The sequence below is a fragment of the Lonchura striata genome, chromosome 30 (genome assembly GCF_050655825.1).
Source record: "Lonchura striata isolate lonStrDom1 chromosome 30, ASM5065582v1, whole genome shotgun sequence".
Taxonomy (NCBI): Eukaryota; Metazoa; Chordata; class Aves; order Passeriformes; family Estrildidae; genus Lonchura; species Lonchura striata.
The window spans coordinates 7,705,213-7,720,000 of record NC_140732.1 but is presented as its reverse complement, the minus strand read 5'-3'; the positions used below and the strand labels follow the sequence as shown (position 1 = coordinate 7,720,000).

Sequence of the window (14,788 nt, the reverse complement as noted above, 5' to 3'; positions counted from 1 at the left end):
GTGCGACGGGAAGGGCAGGGGCTGCAGGTGCAGCGGGCGCGGCGGCGGCTGCAGCGGCTGCACCGCGGGGTGCGCCGGCGGCGGCGGCAGCGCCGGGGGGGGCGGCGGCGGCTGCGGCTGCGGCGCCGGCTGCGACTGGACCTTCACTGAAGGGAGAAGCGGAGGCTGCGGCTGCACCTTCTGCAGCTGCTGCAGGTACAGCTGCATCTGGCTGGCGCTCAGCGGCAGGCCGTGGTGCGGCGGCGGCGCCGGCGGCACCGGCACCGGCGCCGGCGGCTCCTCGTCCTCCAGCAGCACCTGCGGCGGCTGCGGCAGCGGCGGCTGCGGCAGCAGCGGCTGCGGCGGCGGCTGCGGCGGCAGCGCCGGCGACGGGGCCGGCGGCCGCGGCGGCTTCGGGGGCAGCGCCGCCGCGCGGTTGCTGGGCCTCGAGGGCTGCTGAGGCAGAGCGTTGTGCAAAGCTGCGGGACAGGACACGGCCAGAGGTCAGGAGAGCTCCACGTCCCCCGTCCCACCCAACCTTCTCCTCTTCTGCCACATGATGCAGTGGTGGGACCAGGAGAACTTCCAGGGCCACCCTGCACCCTCCCGTCCCAGCTGGTATCAGCACCTTCCTCTGGGATGTGCCAGCAAGGACGCGGTGGTGGGACCAGGAGAACTTCCAGGACCACCCTGCACCCTCCCGTCCCAGCTGGTATCAGCACCTTCCTCTGGGATGTGCCATGAAGGACGCGGTGGTGGGGCCAGGAGAACTTCCAGGGCCACCCTGCACCCTCCCGTCCCAGCTGGTATAAGCACCTTCCTCTGGGACGTGCCAGGGAGCACACGGTGGTGGGACCAGGAGAACTTCCAGGGCGTGGCCCATCACCGCCCTATCCCACCCCATCGCCTTCCAGATGGAACCAACCTCACCCACCACCACCTTCCTCCTCTGAGAGCTTGGGGTGCCAAGACCCAAGAACCTCCCTCTTCCCCTCTGTACCCTCATCCTCTTCCTCTTGGGACACCTCAACAAACCCATGGTGGACACCAAGAGTGAAGAACCTCCCTTTGCCCATCTATCACCATCCTGTTCCTCCCGGGACACCCCGAGGAGCCCATGGTGGACACCAAGAGTGAAGAACCTCCCTTTCCCCATCTATCACCATGCTCATCCTCTTGGGACACCCCAAGGAGCCCATGGTGGACACCAAGAGTGAAGAACCTCCTTCCCCCATCTATCACCATGCTCATCCTCCCGGGACACCCCAAGGAGCTGATGGTGGACACCAAGAGTGAAGAACCTCCCTTTCCTCCATCTACCACCATCCTCATCCTCCCGGGACACCCCGAGGAGCCCATGGTGGACACCAAGAGTGAAGAACCTCCCTTTGCCCATCTATCACCATCCTGTTCCTCCCGGGACACCCTGAGGAGCCCATGGTGGACACCAGGAGTGAAGAACCTCCCTTTCCTCCATCTATCACCATGCTCATCCTCTTGGGACACCCCAAGGAGCTGATGGTGGACACCAAGAGTGAAGAACCTCCTTCCTCCATCTATCACCATCCTCATCCTCCCGGGACACCCCGAGGAGCTGATGGTGGACACCAAGAGTGAAGAACCTCCTTCCTCCATCTACCACCGCCCTCATCCTCCCGGGACACCCCAAGGAGCTGATGGTGGACACCAAGACCCAAGAACCTCTCTTTCCCCATCTACCACCGCCCTCATCCTCCCGGGACACCCCGAGGAGCCCATGGTGGACACCAGGAGTGAAGAACCTCCCTTTCCTCCATCTACCACCGCCCTCATCCTCCCGGGACACCCCGAGGAGCCCACGGTGGACACCAAGAGTGAAGAACCTCCCTTTCCTCCATCTATCACCATCCTCATCCTCCCGGGACACCCCAAGGAGCTGATGGTGGACACCAAGAGTGAAGAACCTCCTTCCTCCATCTACCACCGCCCTCATCCTCCCGGGACACCCCGAGGAGCCCATGGTGAACCCCAAGAGTGAAGAACCTCCCTTTCCTCCATCTATCACCATTCTCATCCTCCTGGGACACCCCACGGAGCTGATGGTGGACACCAAGAGTGAAAAACCTCCTTTCCCCATCTATCACCATGCTCATCCTCCCGGGACACCCCGAGGAGCCCATGGTGGACACCAGGAGTGAAAAACCTCCCTTTCCTCCATCTACCACCACCCTCATCCTCCTGGGACACCCCACGGAGCTGATGGTGGACACCAAGAGTGAAGAACCTCCTTCCTCCATCTATCACCATCCTCATCCTCCCGGGACACCCCAAGGAGCTGATGGTGGACACCAAGAGTGAAGAACCTCCTTCCTCCATCTACCACCGCCCTCATCCTCCCGGGACACCCCAAGGAGCTGATGGTGGACACCAAGAGTGAAGAACCTCCTTCCTCCATCTACCACCATCCTCATCCTCCCGGGACACCCCAAGGAGCTGATGGTGGACACCAAGACCCAAGAACCTCTCTTTCCCCATCTACCACCGCCCTCATCCTCCCGGGACACCCCGAGGAGCCCACGGTGGACACCAGGAGTGAAGAACCTCCCTTTCCTCCATCTATCACCATTCTCATCCTCCTGGGACACCCCACGGAGCTGATGGTGGACACCAAGAGTGAAAAACCTCCTTTCCTCCATCTATCACCATCCTCATCCTCCCGGGACACCCCAAGGAGCTGATGGTGGACACCAAGACCCAAGAACCTCTCTTTCCCCATCTACCATCGCCCTCATCCTCCCGGGACACCCCGAGGAGCCCACGGTGGACGCCAAGACCCAAGAACCTCCTTTTCCTCCATCTATCACCGCTCTCATCCTCCCGGGACACCCCGAGGAGCCCATGGTGGACACCAGGAGTGAAGAACCTCCCTTTCCTCCATCTATCACCATCCTCATCCTCCCAGGACACCCCAAGGAGCTGATGGTGGACACCAAGAGTGAAGAACCTCCCTTTCCTCCATCTACCACCACCCTCATCCTCCCGGGACACCCCAAGGAGCTGATGGTGGACACCAAGAGTGAAGAACCTCCTTCCTCCATCTACCACCGCCCTCATCCTCCCGGGACACCCCGAGGAGCCCATGGTGAACCCCAAGAGTGAAGAACCTCCCTTTCCTCCATCTATCACCACCCTCATCCTCCTGGGACACCCCACGGAGCTGATGGTGGACACCAAGAGTGAAAAACCTCCTTTCCCCATCTATCACCATGCTCATCCTCCCGGGACACCCCGAGGAGCCCATGGTGGACACCAGGAGTGAAAAACCTCCCTTTCCTCCATCTACCACCACCCTCATCCTCCTGGGACACCCCACGGAGCTGATGGTGGACACCAAGAGTGAAGAACCTCCTTCCTCCATCTATCACCATCCTCATCCTCCCGGGACACCCCAAGGAGCTGATGGTGGACACCAAGAGTGAAGAACCTCCCTTTCCTCCATCTACCACCACCCTCATCCTCCCGGGACACCCCAAGGAGCTGATGGTGGACACCAAGAGTGAAGAACCTCCTTCCTCCATCTACCACCGCCCTCATCCTCCCGGGACACCCCAAGGAGCTGATGGTGGACACCAAGAGTGAAGAACCTCCTTCCTCCATCTATCACCATCCTCATCCTCCCGGGACACCCTGAGGAGCTGATGGTGGACACCAAGACCCAAGAACCTCTCTTTCCCCATCTACCACCGCCCTCATCCTCCCGGGACACCCCGAGGAGCCCACGGTGGACGCCGAGGCCCGTGCCCGGCTCACCTGGAGGAGACACCACGTGCTGGTTGAGGTGGGGCGAGGGGCTGTGCTCGGGCGCCGGGGGCAGGTGGGGCGGGGGCAGCTCGGCCTGGGGCAGGTGCAGGATGGGTTGGCCGAAGTGGGCCATGGTGTCGAACATGGTCCCCGGCAAGGGGTGCTCCAGGACGGGCACCGGCGCGGCGACGAAGGGCGGCGGCGGCGACGCCTTCAGCGGCGCCGCGGGCTGCGGGACGGGCGGCGGCTGCGGCGGCTGCAGCGCCGGCGGCGCGGGCTGCGGCGGTGCCGGCGGCGGCTGCGGCGGCGGCTGGTGGTGGTGGTGGTGGTGCTGTTGGAAGAGGAGGAGTTAGGAAGGGTGGAGACGGCGTCCAAATGGGCGTTTGGGCGTGGGAATGAGCTCCTGGGGTCGGCGAAATGTTCTCGTCGGTCACCGGAGTTGGTGATTTGGGTCATCGAATCGACCTCTTGGGTCATCTCAATGTGGGTTTGGAGACCAAGATGGTCTTTTGGTCATCAAAATGTGAGTTTGGAGACCAAAATGGTCTTTTGGTCATCTAAATGGTCATCTCAATGTGGGTTTGGACACCAAGATGGTCTTTTGGTCATCAAAATGTGGGTTTGGACACCAAAATGGTCTTTTGGTCATCTAAATGGTCATCTCAATGTGGGTTTGGAGACCAAGATGGTCTTTTGGTCATCAAAATGTGGGTTTGGACACCAAGATGGTCTTTTGGTCATCTAAATGGTCATCTCAATGTGGGTTTGGACACCAAAATGGTCTTTTGGTCAACCAAAATGTGAGTTTGGACACCAAAATTGTCTTTTGGTTATCAAAATGTGGGTTTGGACACCAAAATGATCTTTTGGTCATCTCAATGAGGGTTTGGAGATCAAAATGGTCTTTTGGTCATCAAAATGTGAGTTTGGAGACCAAAATGGTCTTTTGGTCATCAAAATGTGGGTTTGGAGACCAAAATGATCTTTTGGTCACCTAAGTGTGAGTTTGGACACGAAAATAGTCTTTTGATCATCAAAATGTGACTTTGGACACCAAAATGGTGTTTTGGTCATCTCAATGTGGGTTTGGAGGCCAAAATGATCTTTTGGTCACCTAAACGTGAGTTTGGACACCAAAATGGTCTTTGGTCATCAAAATGACCGATCCCACCCCAGTCCCAATCCATGGATCCAACCCAAACCCAATCCCAATCCATGGATTCCATTCCAATCCATGGATCTAGTCCCAACCCAATTCATGGACCCAACCCAAACCCAATTAATGGATCCAATCCAAATCCAAACCCAAATCTATTGATCCCAGTCCCAATCCATGGATCCAATCCCAATCCATGGATCCCAACCCACCCCACGGATCCCATCCCACAGATCTAATCCCAATCCCATCCCAATCCTACCTTTTTCTGCTCCCGCCCCGAGTGCCCTTTTTTCTTCAACTTCGGCGCCATCTCTGCCAAAAATAAACGGGAAAAGAAGGAAAATTAATTTGGGAACGGCTCCGGATGAACCCGACGGCACCGATCGGGAACGAGGCAGGAATTCCCCCGGGATTGACCGGAATTCCCCTGGGATTTCTGGGATTGGATATTCTGCCGCCAAAAAAAGAAAAATAAAGGAGGGAAAATTGTTGGAAAAAGATCCAACAGCCAAGAAAATCCATGGATTCAACAGGAGCAGGTATCCCGGGAATGTCGCTGCTCCAGCGGGAGAACCTCGGCAAAATTCATCGCCGGTGTTGGATCCCAGCTGGAATCGCGTTCCAAGAAGAGATTCCAAGGATTTCAACCCAAAGATGATCCCAAATTCCATCGTCGGGGTCGGGTCCCAGTTGGAATCGCAAGATCCAAAAGAAAATCCCAAGGATTTCAACCCGAAGATGATCCCAAATTCCTTTACTGGTGTTGGGTCCCAGCTGGAATTGTGAGGTCCAGAAGGTTCATCCTGGATTTTGGAGATCTAAACCCAAGGACGATCCCAACCTTCATCAACAATTGTTGATCCAACTTGGAATCACGGCGTCCAGAAGAAGACTCCAAGAATTTTAATCCAAAACGATCCCAAATTCCTTCGCCGGTGTTTGATCCCAGTTGGAATCGCATTCCCAGAAGGTTCATCCTGGATTCTGGAGATCCCAAGGATGATCCCAACCTTCATTGCCGGTGTTGGATCCCAGTGGGAATCGCATTCCCAGAAGGTTCATCCTGGATTCTGGAGATCCCATCCCAAGGATGATCCCAACCTTCATCGCCGGTGTTGGATCCCAGTGGGAATCGCGTTCCCAGAAGGTTCATCCTGGATTCTGGAGATCCCAAGGATGATCCCAACTTTCATCGCCGGTGTTTGATCCCAGTTGGAATCGCGTTCCCAGAAGGTTCATCCTGGATTCTGGAGATCCCAAGGATGATCCCAACCTTCATCGCCGGTGTTTGATCCCAGTTGGAATCGCGTTCCCAGAAGGTTCATCCTGGATTCTGGAGATCCCAACCCAAGGATGATCTCAACCTTCATCACCGGTGTTGGATCCCGGTGGGAATCGCATTCCCAGAAGAGATTCCAAGGATTTCAACCCAAAGATGATCCCAAATTCCTCTGCCGGTGTTTGATCCCAGTTGGAATCGCGTTCCCAGGAGGATCATCTTGGATTCTGGAGATCCCAAGGATGATCCCAACCTTCATTCCCAGCTATCGGGTCCCAGTCGGAATCGCGAGGTCCAAAAGAAGATTCCAGGGATCCCAACCCAAGGATGATCCTGAAATTTCATCACCAATTTTGGCTCCCAGTTGGAATTTTCTGGTCTGGAAGATTCCAAGGATTTCAACCCAAGGATGATCCCGAACTCCATCACCGATTTTGGGTCCCACTCGGAATCGTGGGGTTCCATGGAGATCACCTGGAGATCCTGGAGATCCCAACCCAAGGATGATCCCAACTTTCCTCACTGGTTGTTGAGTCACAGTCAGAATCGTGTTCCCAGAGGGATGATCCTGGATTTTGGAGATCCCAAAGATGATCCCAATCTTCATCGCGAACTGGAATGTTCTAGTCCAGAAGGATGATCCTGGATTTTGGAGATCCCAACCCAAGGATGATCCCGAATTTCATCACCGATTTTGGCTCCCAGTTGGAATTTTCTGGTCCAGAAGGAGATTCCAGAGATTTCAACCCCAAACATCCTCCCCGGCTGTCGGATCGGAGTCGGAATCGCGCTCCCAGAAGGATGATCCTGGATTTTGGAGATCCCAACCCAAGGATAATCCCAAACTCCATCACCGATTTTGGCTCCCAGTTGGAATTTTCTGGTCTGGAAGATTCCAAGGATTTCAACCCAAGGACGATCCCGAACTCCATCACCAATTTTGGGTCCCACTCGGAATCGTGGGGTTCCATGGAGATCACCTGGAGATCCTGGAGATCCCAACCCAAGGATGATCCCAACTTTCCTCACCGGTTGTTGAGTCTCAGTCGGAATCGTGTTCCCAGAAGGTTCATCCTGGATTTTGGAGATCCCAAAGATGATCCCAACCTTCATCACCAACCGGAATTTTCAAGTCCAGAAGGATGATCCTGGATTTTGGAGATCCCAACCCAAGGATGATCCCGAATTTCATCACCGATTTTGGCTCCCCGTTGGAATTTCCTGGTCCAGAAGGAGATTCCGAGGATTTCAACCCAAGGATGATCCCAAACTCCATCACCGATTTTGGGTCCCACTCGGAATCGCAGGGTTCCATGGAGATCACCTGGAGATCCTGGAGATCCCAACCCAAGGATAATCCCGAATTTCATCACCGATTTTGGCTCCCAGTTGGAATTTCCTGGTCCAGAAGGAGATTCTGAGGATTTCAACCCAAGGATGATCCGGAACTTCCTCCCCGGCTGTCGGGTTTGATTTGGAATCACGATCCCAGAAGGTTCATCCTGGATTTTGGAGATCCCAGCCCAACCCATGGATGAACCTTCAACCCCGAATCCACGGGGATAAAATCCGGGATCGATGGAAAAGTCACTTCCAGGTGATTTTGGGGCAGAGAAGTCCAATCCAGCCATGGCCACGTGGATTTATGGGATTTCTCCCAAATTTTCCCCAAAATCCTGAATTTATTCCCACCCAAAGAGCGAAACGCCGCCGGACGGATCCAAATTCCCAAATCCTGGGGTAAAATTCCATGAAAAAAGAGATTTTTGGAGTCCTTTTATGGCTTTTATTACATCAAAACACCCAACGGATCTGATTTTCCAGGTTTTTGAGGGAGTGAGGAATTGCTGCTTCCAAGGCTGAGAAATCTTGGAAAAATGAACAAAAAAATCAATGAATTTTGGGAAAATATTCGGGGCAGATCAAAGTGTTTTGGGAAAAAAACCTGGATTTGGTGGTTTGGAGTGAAAGTCATCCCCAAAAAATTCCTTTTCCAGGTTTTTCTGCTTCCAACCACCATTTTTTTTTGGAAAAATTAAAGTTCTGGATTTGGGATGAGCCCAATCCCGTTAATTTTGGTGGATTTGATGGAAAATCAGGCAAAAATCAGGAAAAACCTGATATAAATAGGATTTAAAAGATAAATCCAGGGAAGAATTCAGCACCAATTCCTTGGATTTTGCCATTCCTAAGGCCTAAAAATTCCAACAAAACCTCCAAAAATTGATGGGAAATTCCAACAAAACCCCCAAATTTATGGAAAACTCCTTAAAATTACTCTAAAAAATTATGAAAATGTTCCAAGATTCCCAATTCTGGATTTATCTTGGAAAATTGCTGGGAATTGCCAGCAGATCTGGCTCAATCCTGGATTTTTTGGGGACATTTTTGGGATTTTTTTTGGTTTTTTCTGTTTTTTTGGAGGATTTTGTTTGGATTTCTGCTCCCCTTCCGTGCCTGACCCGCTCTGGAATTCAATCCCGAATATTTCCAGGGGATTTTCCAACACTGGAGCCACCAAACCCTTCCCGATTCCTGGAGTTAAGCCCGGCTCAACCTCAGATTTTGGGATGGGAACAAATCTCAAATTCCCGGAGCGCGAGGAAAGGTGGGAATTGGGAAAATCTGGGATAATACCCAGGAAAAATCGGGATTTTACCCCCAGGGAGGCGCAGGGAGCGACGACGGGGACTTGGAATTTCAAATTCCCTCAAAATCCAATTTTTCCTCCAGATTCCAGATCCCAAATCCACCTGGAGCCATAAAATAAAACTGGATTTATCCCCAAAATCCCATTTCCCCCACTTTTTTCATCTGTAAAATCCCATTCCCTCAACGTTTTTAACCTTAAGATCCCATTTTCCCCATTTTTTAATCCATAAAATAATGTTCCCTCAATTTTTCCTTCATAAAATTTCATTTTTTTCTCATAAAATCCCATTCCCTCCATCTTTTTATCCATAAAATCCCATTTTTCCCATAAAATCCTTTTCCCTCCATTGTTATCCACAAAAGCCCATTTTTCCATAAAATTCCATTTTCTCTATCTTTTTCCTCCATAAAACCCCATTTTCTCCATAAAACCCCATTTTCTCCATCTTTTCCCTCTATAAAACCCCATTTTCTCCATAAAATCCCATTTTCCATCTTTTTTTCTCCACAAACCCCCATTTTTTCCATAAAATCCCATTTTCCCATATTTTTCCTCCATAAAACCCCATTTTCTCCATAAAATCCCATTTTTCCATATTTTTTTCTCCACAAAACCCCATTTTTTCCATAAAACCCCATTTTCTCCATTTTTTTCTCCACAAAACCCCACCCCTCCATCTCCACACGACGTTCCCGACGGCTCCACCGTAATTCCCATTTTCCCAAAAAAAAGCCCAAAACCCGAACCCAACCCCACCCAACCCTGCCCCGGCGCTCGCCGCAGGATTATTACAAAAACCAGGAAAAAAATTTAAAAAATCACGGAATGCTGGCCAGGAAATTGCAAAGGCTCCCCCAAAGAAGAATGGACGGCGAAGGCAGGAATGAAATCGAGTTTATTTGTCCGGAAAAGGTCGGGAAAGGCGGGAAGCGCTAACCTGAGTCCGACTCGTCGCTGTCGGAAGAGCTCGACTCGCTGCTGGATTCCGACTCCGACGAGGAGAATCCCTTGAGCTTGGAGGAGCCGGCCAGGACGTCGAGCTTCTCTGCCGGGAACAACGGGAGGGCGTCACCGCGGGGCCTTACCGGGGATCAACCGCCTCAACCCCACGGCTTTGGCCTCAAGTCAACCAGGGCATGCCAGCTGGGTCATCCTGAACTCAACCGGTTCGTTCTGAACTCAACCGGTTTGTTCTAAACCCAACCGGTTGGTTCTGAACTCAACTGGTTAATTCTAAACCCAACCGGTTCGTTCTGAACTCAACCGGTTCATTCTGAACTCAACCGGGTCATTCTAAACCCAACCGGTTCGTTCTGAACTCAACTGGGTCATCCTGAATTCAACCGGGTCATTCTAAACCCAACCGGTTCATTCTGAATTTAACCGGGTCATTCTAAACCCAACCGGTTCGTTCTGAACTCAACCGGTTTGTTCTAAACCCAACCGGTTGGTTCTAAACCCAACCGGTTCGTTCTGAACTCAACTGGTTAATTCTAAACCCAACCGGTTCGTTCTGAACTCAACCGGGTCATCCTGAATTCAACCGGGTCATTCTAAACCCAACCGGTTCATTCTGAATTTAACCGGGTCATTCTAAACCCAACTGGTTCGTTCTGAACTCAACCAGGTCATTCTAAACCCAACCGGTTCGTTCTGAACTCAGCTGGTTGGTTCTGAACTCAACTGGTTCATTCTAAACCCAACCGGTTTGTTCTGAACTCAACCGGTTCATTCTGAACTCAGCTGGTTGGTTCTAAACCCAACTGGTTGGTTCTGAACTCAGTTGGTTGATCCCAAACTCAACCGGGTCATCCTGAACCCAACCGCTTGGTTGTGAACAGAACCGGTTCGTTCTAAACACAACCAGTTGGTTCTGAACTCAACCAGTTGGTTCTAAACCCGACTGGTTGGTTCTGAACTCAATTGGTTGATCCCAAACTCAACCAGTTAATTCTAAATTCAACTGGGTCATCCAGAATTCAACTGGTTGGATCTAAACTCAGCTGGGTCATCCTGACCTCAACCAGTTGGTTCTAAATTCATCTGGGTCATCCTGAACTCAACCAGTTAGCTCTGAACTCAACTGGTTCATTCTAAACCCAACTGGTTGGTTCTGAACTCAATTTGGTCATCCCGAACTCAACCAGTTGGTTCTAAACTCAAGTGGTTGATCACAAACTCAACTGGGTCATCCTAAACTGAACTGGTTGGTTCTAAACTCAACTGGGTCATCCAGAACTCAGCTGGGTTGGTTCTAAACCCAACTGGTTGATTCTGAATTCAACTGGGTCATCCCAAACACAACCAGTCGGTTCAAAACTCAACTGGTTCATCCCAAACTGAACCGGTTGGTTCTGAAGCCAACTGGTTAGTCCTAAACTCAACTGGCTCATTCTAAACCCAACTGGTTAGTCCTAAACTCAACTGGGTCATCCTAAACTCAACTGGTTGGTTCTAAACTCAACTGGTTGGTTCTAAACCAAATGGTTTGTCTCAACTGGTTCAAACTCAACTGGTCAGTCCCAAACTCAACTGGTTGATCCTAAACCTGCCTGGTTCATCCCAACTGGTTGAGCCCAAACTCAACTGGTTCATCCCAAACTTAACCAGTTGCATCTGAAGCCAACTGGTTGGTCCTAAACCCAACTGGTTCATCCCAACTGGTTGATCCTAAACCCAACTGGTTGGTCCTAAACCCAACTGGTTCATCCCAACTGGTTCATCCCAACTGGCTGATCCTAATCCCAACTGGTTCATCCCAACTGGCTGATCCTAAACTTAACTGGCTGGTCCTAAACCCAACTGGTTCATCCCAACTGGCTGATCCTAAACTCAACTGGTTGATCCTAAACCCAACTGGTTCATCCCAACTGGTTGATCCTAAACTCAACTGGTTCATCCCAACTGGTTGATCCTAAACCCAACTGGTTGGTCCTAAACCCAACTGGTTCATCCCAACTGGCTGATCCTAAACACAACTGGTTCATCCCAACTGGCTGATCCTAAACCCAACTGGTTCATCCCAACTGGCTGATCCTAAACCCAACTGGTTGGTCCTAAACCCAACTGGTTCATCCCAACTGGTTTGCTGCAAACGTGCACTCAATAATCCAAAATATTGAAACTTCAAAAGAAAATCTTTAATTATTACAAAGCAGGGCCTGCAGCGGCCGCCATTTTGAATCCCACCCGCCGCCATCTGGGCGAGGCGAAGCCACCTCCAAAACCTCCCCAAAACACCCAAACCCCGGCAGAAAAACCGCCGGGCAAGGCGGCCGGCGGCGCCGGAACGCCGGGATCCGGGAGTACCTGGGGCTTTCCTCTTCTTGCGCAGGCAGGAGGTGACGTAGCGCTCGAGCTCGCGCAGCGTCGACGGCTTCAGCGTCTCGAAGTCGATCTCGATCTCGTCGGGGTTGGAGTTCTTGAGCGAGGGCTCGCGGGACTGGATGATGTGCACCACGCGCCCGAGCTTCTCGCCGGGCAGTTTGTTGATGTCCAGGCTCAGCTGCCGCTTCTCCTCGTAGGACATGGGCTTGCACTTCTCCTCCTCCTCCGACTCGTAGGCGGGCGCGGCTTTGCTGGGCTTCACCGGCGCCGGCTCCTTCTTGCTGCTCACGGCGGCGGGAAGGGAGGTTTAGGTCTAAACCCGGCCTAAACCAGCCTAAACCCGACCTAAACCCAACCTAAACCCAGCCAAAACCCGACCTAAACCAGCTCTAAACCCAACCTAAACCCAACCTAGACTAGTCCTAACTCAGAGCATCTGGAGGACCTGAGTGCCACCGGCTCCTTCTTGCTGCTCACGGCGGCGGGAAGGGAGGTTTAGGTCTAAACCCAGCCTAAACCCGACCTAAACCCGACCTAAACCCAACCTAAATTCAACCTAGACTAGTCCTAACTCAGAGCATCTGGAGGACCTGAGTGCCACCGGCTCCTTCTTGCTGCTCACGGTGGCGGGAAGGGAGGTTTAGGTCTAAACCTGGCCTAAACCAGCTCTAAACCTGACCTAAACCCAACCTAAACCCAGCCTAAACCTGACCTAAACCCAGCTCTAAACCCAACCTAAATTCAACCTAAACTGGTCCTAACTCAGATCATCTGGAGGACCTGAGTGCCACCGGCTCCTTCTTGCTGCTCACGGCGGCAGGAAGGGAGGTTTAGGTCTAAACCCGGCCTAAACCCGACCTAAACCAGCTCTAAACCTGACCTAAACCCAGCCTAAACCCAACCTACTAAACCCAGCCTAAACTGGTTCTAATTCACAGGATCTGGAGAACTTCACAACCACCGGCTCCTTCTTGCTGCTCACGGTGGCGGGAAGGGAGGTTTAGGTCTAAAACTGGCCTAAACCCGACTTAAACCCAGCTCTAAACCTGATCTAAACCCAGCTCTATACCCAACCTAAATTCAACTTAAACTGGTCCTAACTCAGAGGATCTTGAGAACTTCACTACCACCGGCTCCTTCTTGCTGCTCACGGCGACGGCAAGGGAGGTTTAGGCCTAAACCCAACCTAAACCCAGCCTAAACCTGATCTAAACCCAGCTCTAAACCCAACCTAAATTCAACCTAAACTGGTCCTAACTCAGAGCATCTGGAGGACCTGAGTGCCACCAGCTCCTTCTTGCTGCTCACAGCGGCAGGGAGGGAGGTTTAGGTCTAAACCCGGCCTAAACCAGCTCTAAACCAGCCCTAAACCTGACCTAAACCCAGCCTAAACCCAACCTACTAAACCCAGCCTAAACTGGTTCTAACTCACAGGACCTGGAGAACTTCATTACCACCGGCTCCTTCTTGCTGCTCACGGCGACGGCAAGGGAGGTTTAGGCCTAAACCCAACCTAAACCCAGCCTAAACCTGATCTAAACCCAGCTCTAAACCCAACCTAAATTCAACCTAGACTAGTCCTAACTCAGAGCATCTGGAGGACCTGAGTGCCACCAGCTCCTTCTTGCTGCTCACGGTGGCGGGAAGGGAGGTTTAGGTCTAAACCCAGCCTAAACCCGACCTAAACCAGCTCTAAACCTGACCTAAACCTGACCTAAACCCAGCCTAAACCAGCCTAAACTGGTTCTAACTCACAGGATCTGGAGAACTCCACAACCACCGGCTCCTTCTTGCTGCTCACGGCGGCAGGAAGGGAGGTTTAGGTCTAAACCTGGCCTAAACCCGACCTAAACCAGCTCTAAACCTGACCTAAACCCAGCCTAAACCCAACCTACTAAACCCAGCCTAAACTGGTTCTAACTCACAGGACCTGGAGAACTTCACTACCACCGGCTCCTTCTTGCTGCTCACGGTGGCGGGAAGGGAGGTTTAGGTCTAAACCCGGCCTAAACCCGGCCTAAACCCAGCCTAAACCTGATCTAAACCCAGCTCTAAACCCAACCTAAATTCAACCTAAACTGGTCCTAACTCAGAGCATCTGGAGGACCTGAGTGCCACCAGCTCCTTCTTGCTGCTCACGGCAACAGAAAGGGTGCTTTAGGTCTAAACCCGGCCTAAACCCAGCCTAAACCTGACCTAAACCCAGCCTAAACCAGCTCTAAACCAAACCTAAACTCGTCCTAACTCACAGGATCTGGAGAACTTCACCACCACCGGCTCCTTCTTGATGCTCACAGCAACAAAAGATGGTGGTTTAGGCCTAAACCCAAAGCTGAGCTCAGGCAGGATTTGGGCACCCGAAGCTGAGCTTAACTCGCCCCTGGGCACCCAAGGCCCAGCCTAACTCGCCCCTAGGCACCCAAAGCTGATCTTAACTCACCCCTGGGCACCCAAAGCTGAGCCTAACTCACCCCTGGGCACCCAAAGCCCAGCTTAACTCACCCCTGGGCACTCCAAGTCCAGCCTAACTCACCCCTGGGCACCCAAAGCGAGCTTAACTCGCCCCTGGGCACCCAAAGCCCAGCCTAACTCCCCCCTGGGCACCCAAAGC

The 14,788-nt window shown here is 52.4% G+C and overlaps 1 protein-coding gene across 1 annotated transcript in view; it reads right to left on the bottom strand.

Moving 5' to 3' along the window:
- The window catches only part of BRD4 (bromodomain containing 4), a 56,380-nt gene that overhangs the window by 16,818 nt on the left and 24,774 nt on the right, over window positions 1-14,788 (bottom strand). Inside the window, 5 exon segments of the mRNA XM_085563181.1 lie at window positions 1-458; window positions 3,769-4,090; window positions 5,178-5,230; window positions 9,788-9,895; window positions 12,160-12,458. The exon segment at window positions 1-458 is cut by the window's left edge and continues 145 nt beyond it. Of these exon segments, the coding sequence (XP_085419307.1) occupies window positions 1-458; window positions 3,769-4,090; window positions 5,178-5,230; window positions 9,788-9,895; window positions 12,160-12,458 (1,240 nt within the window).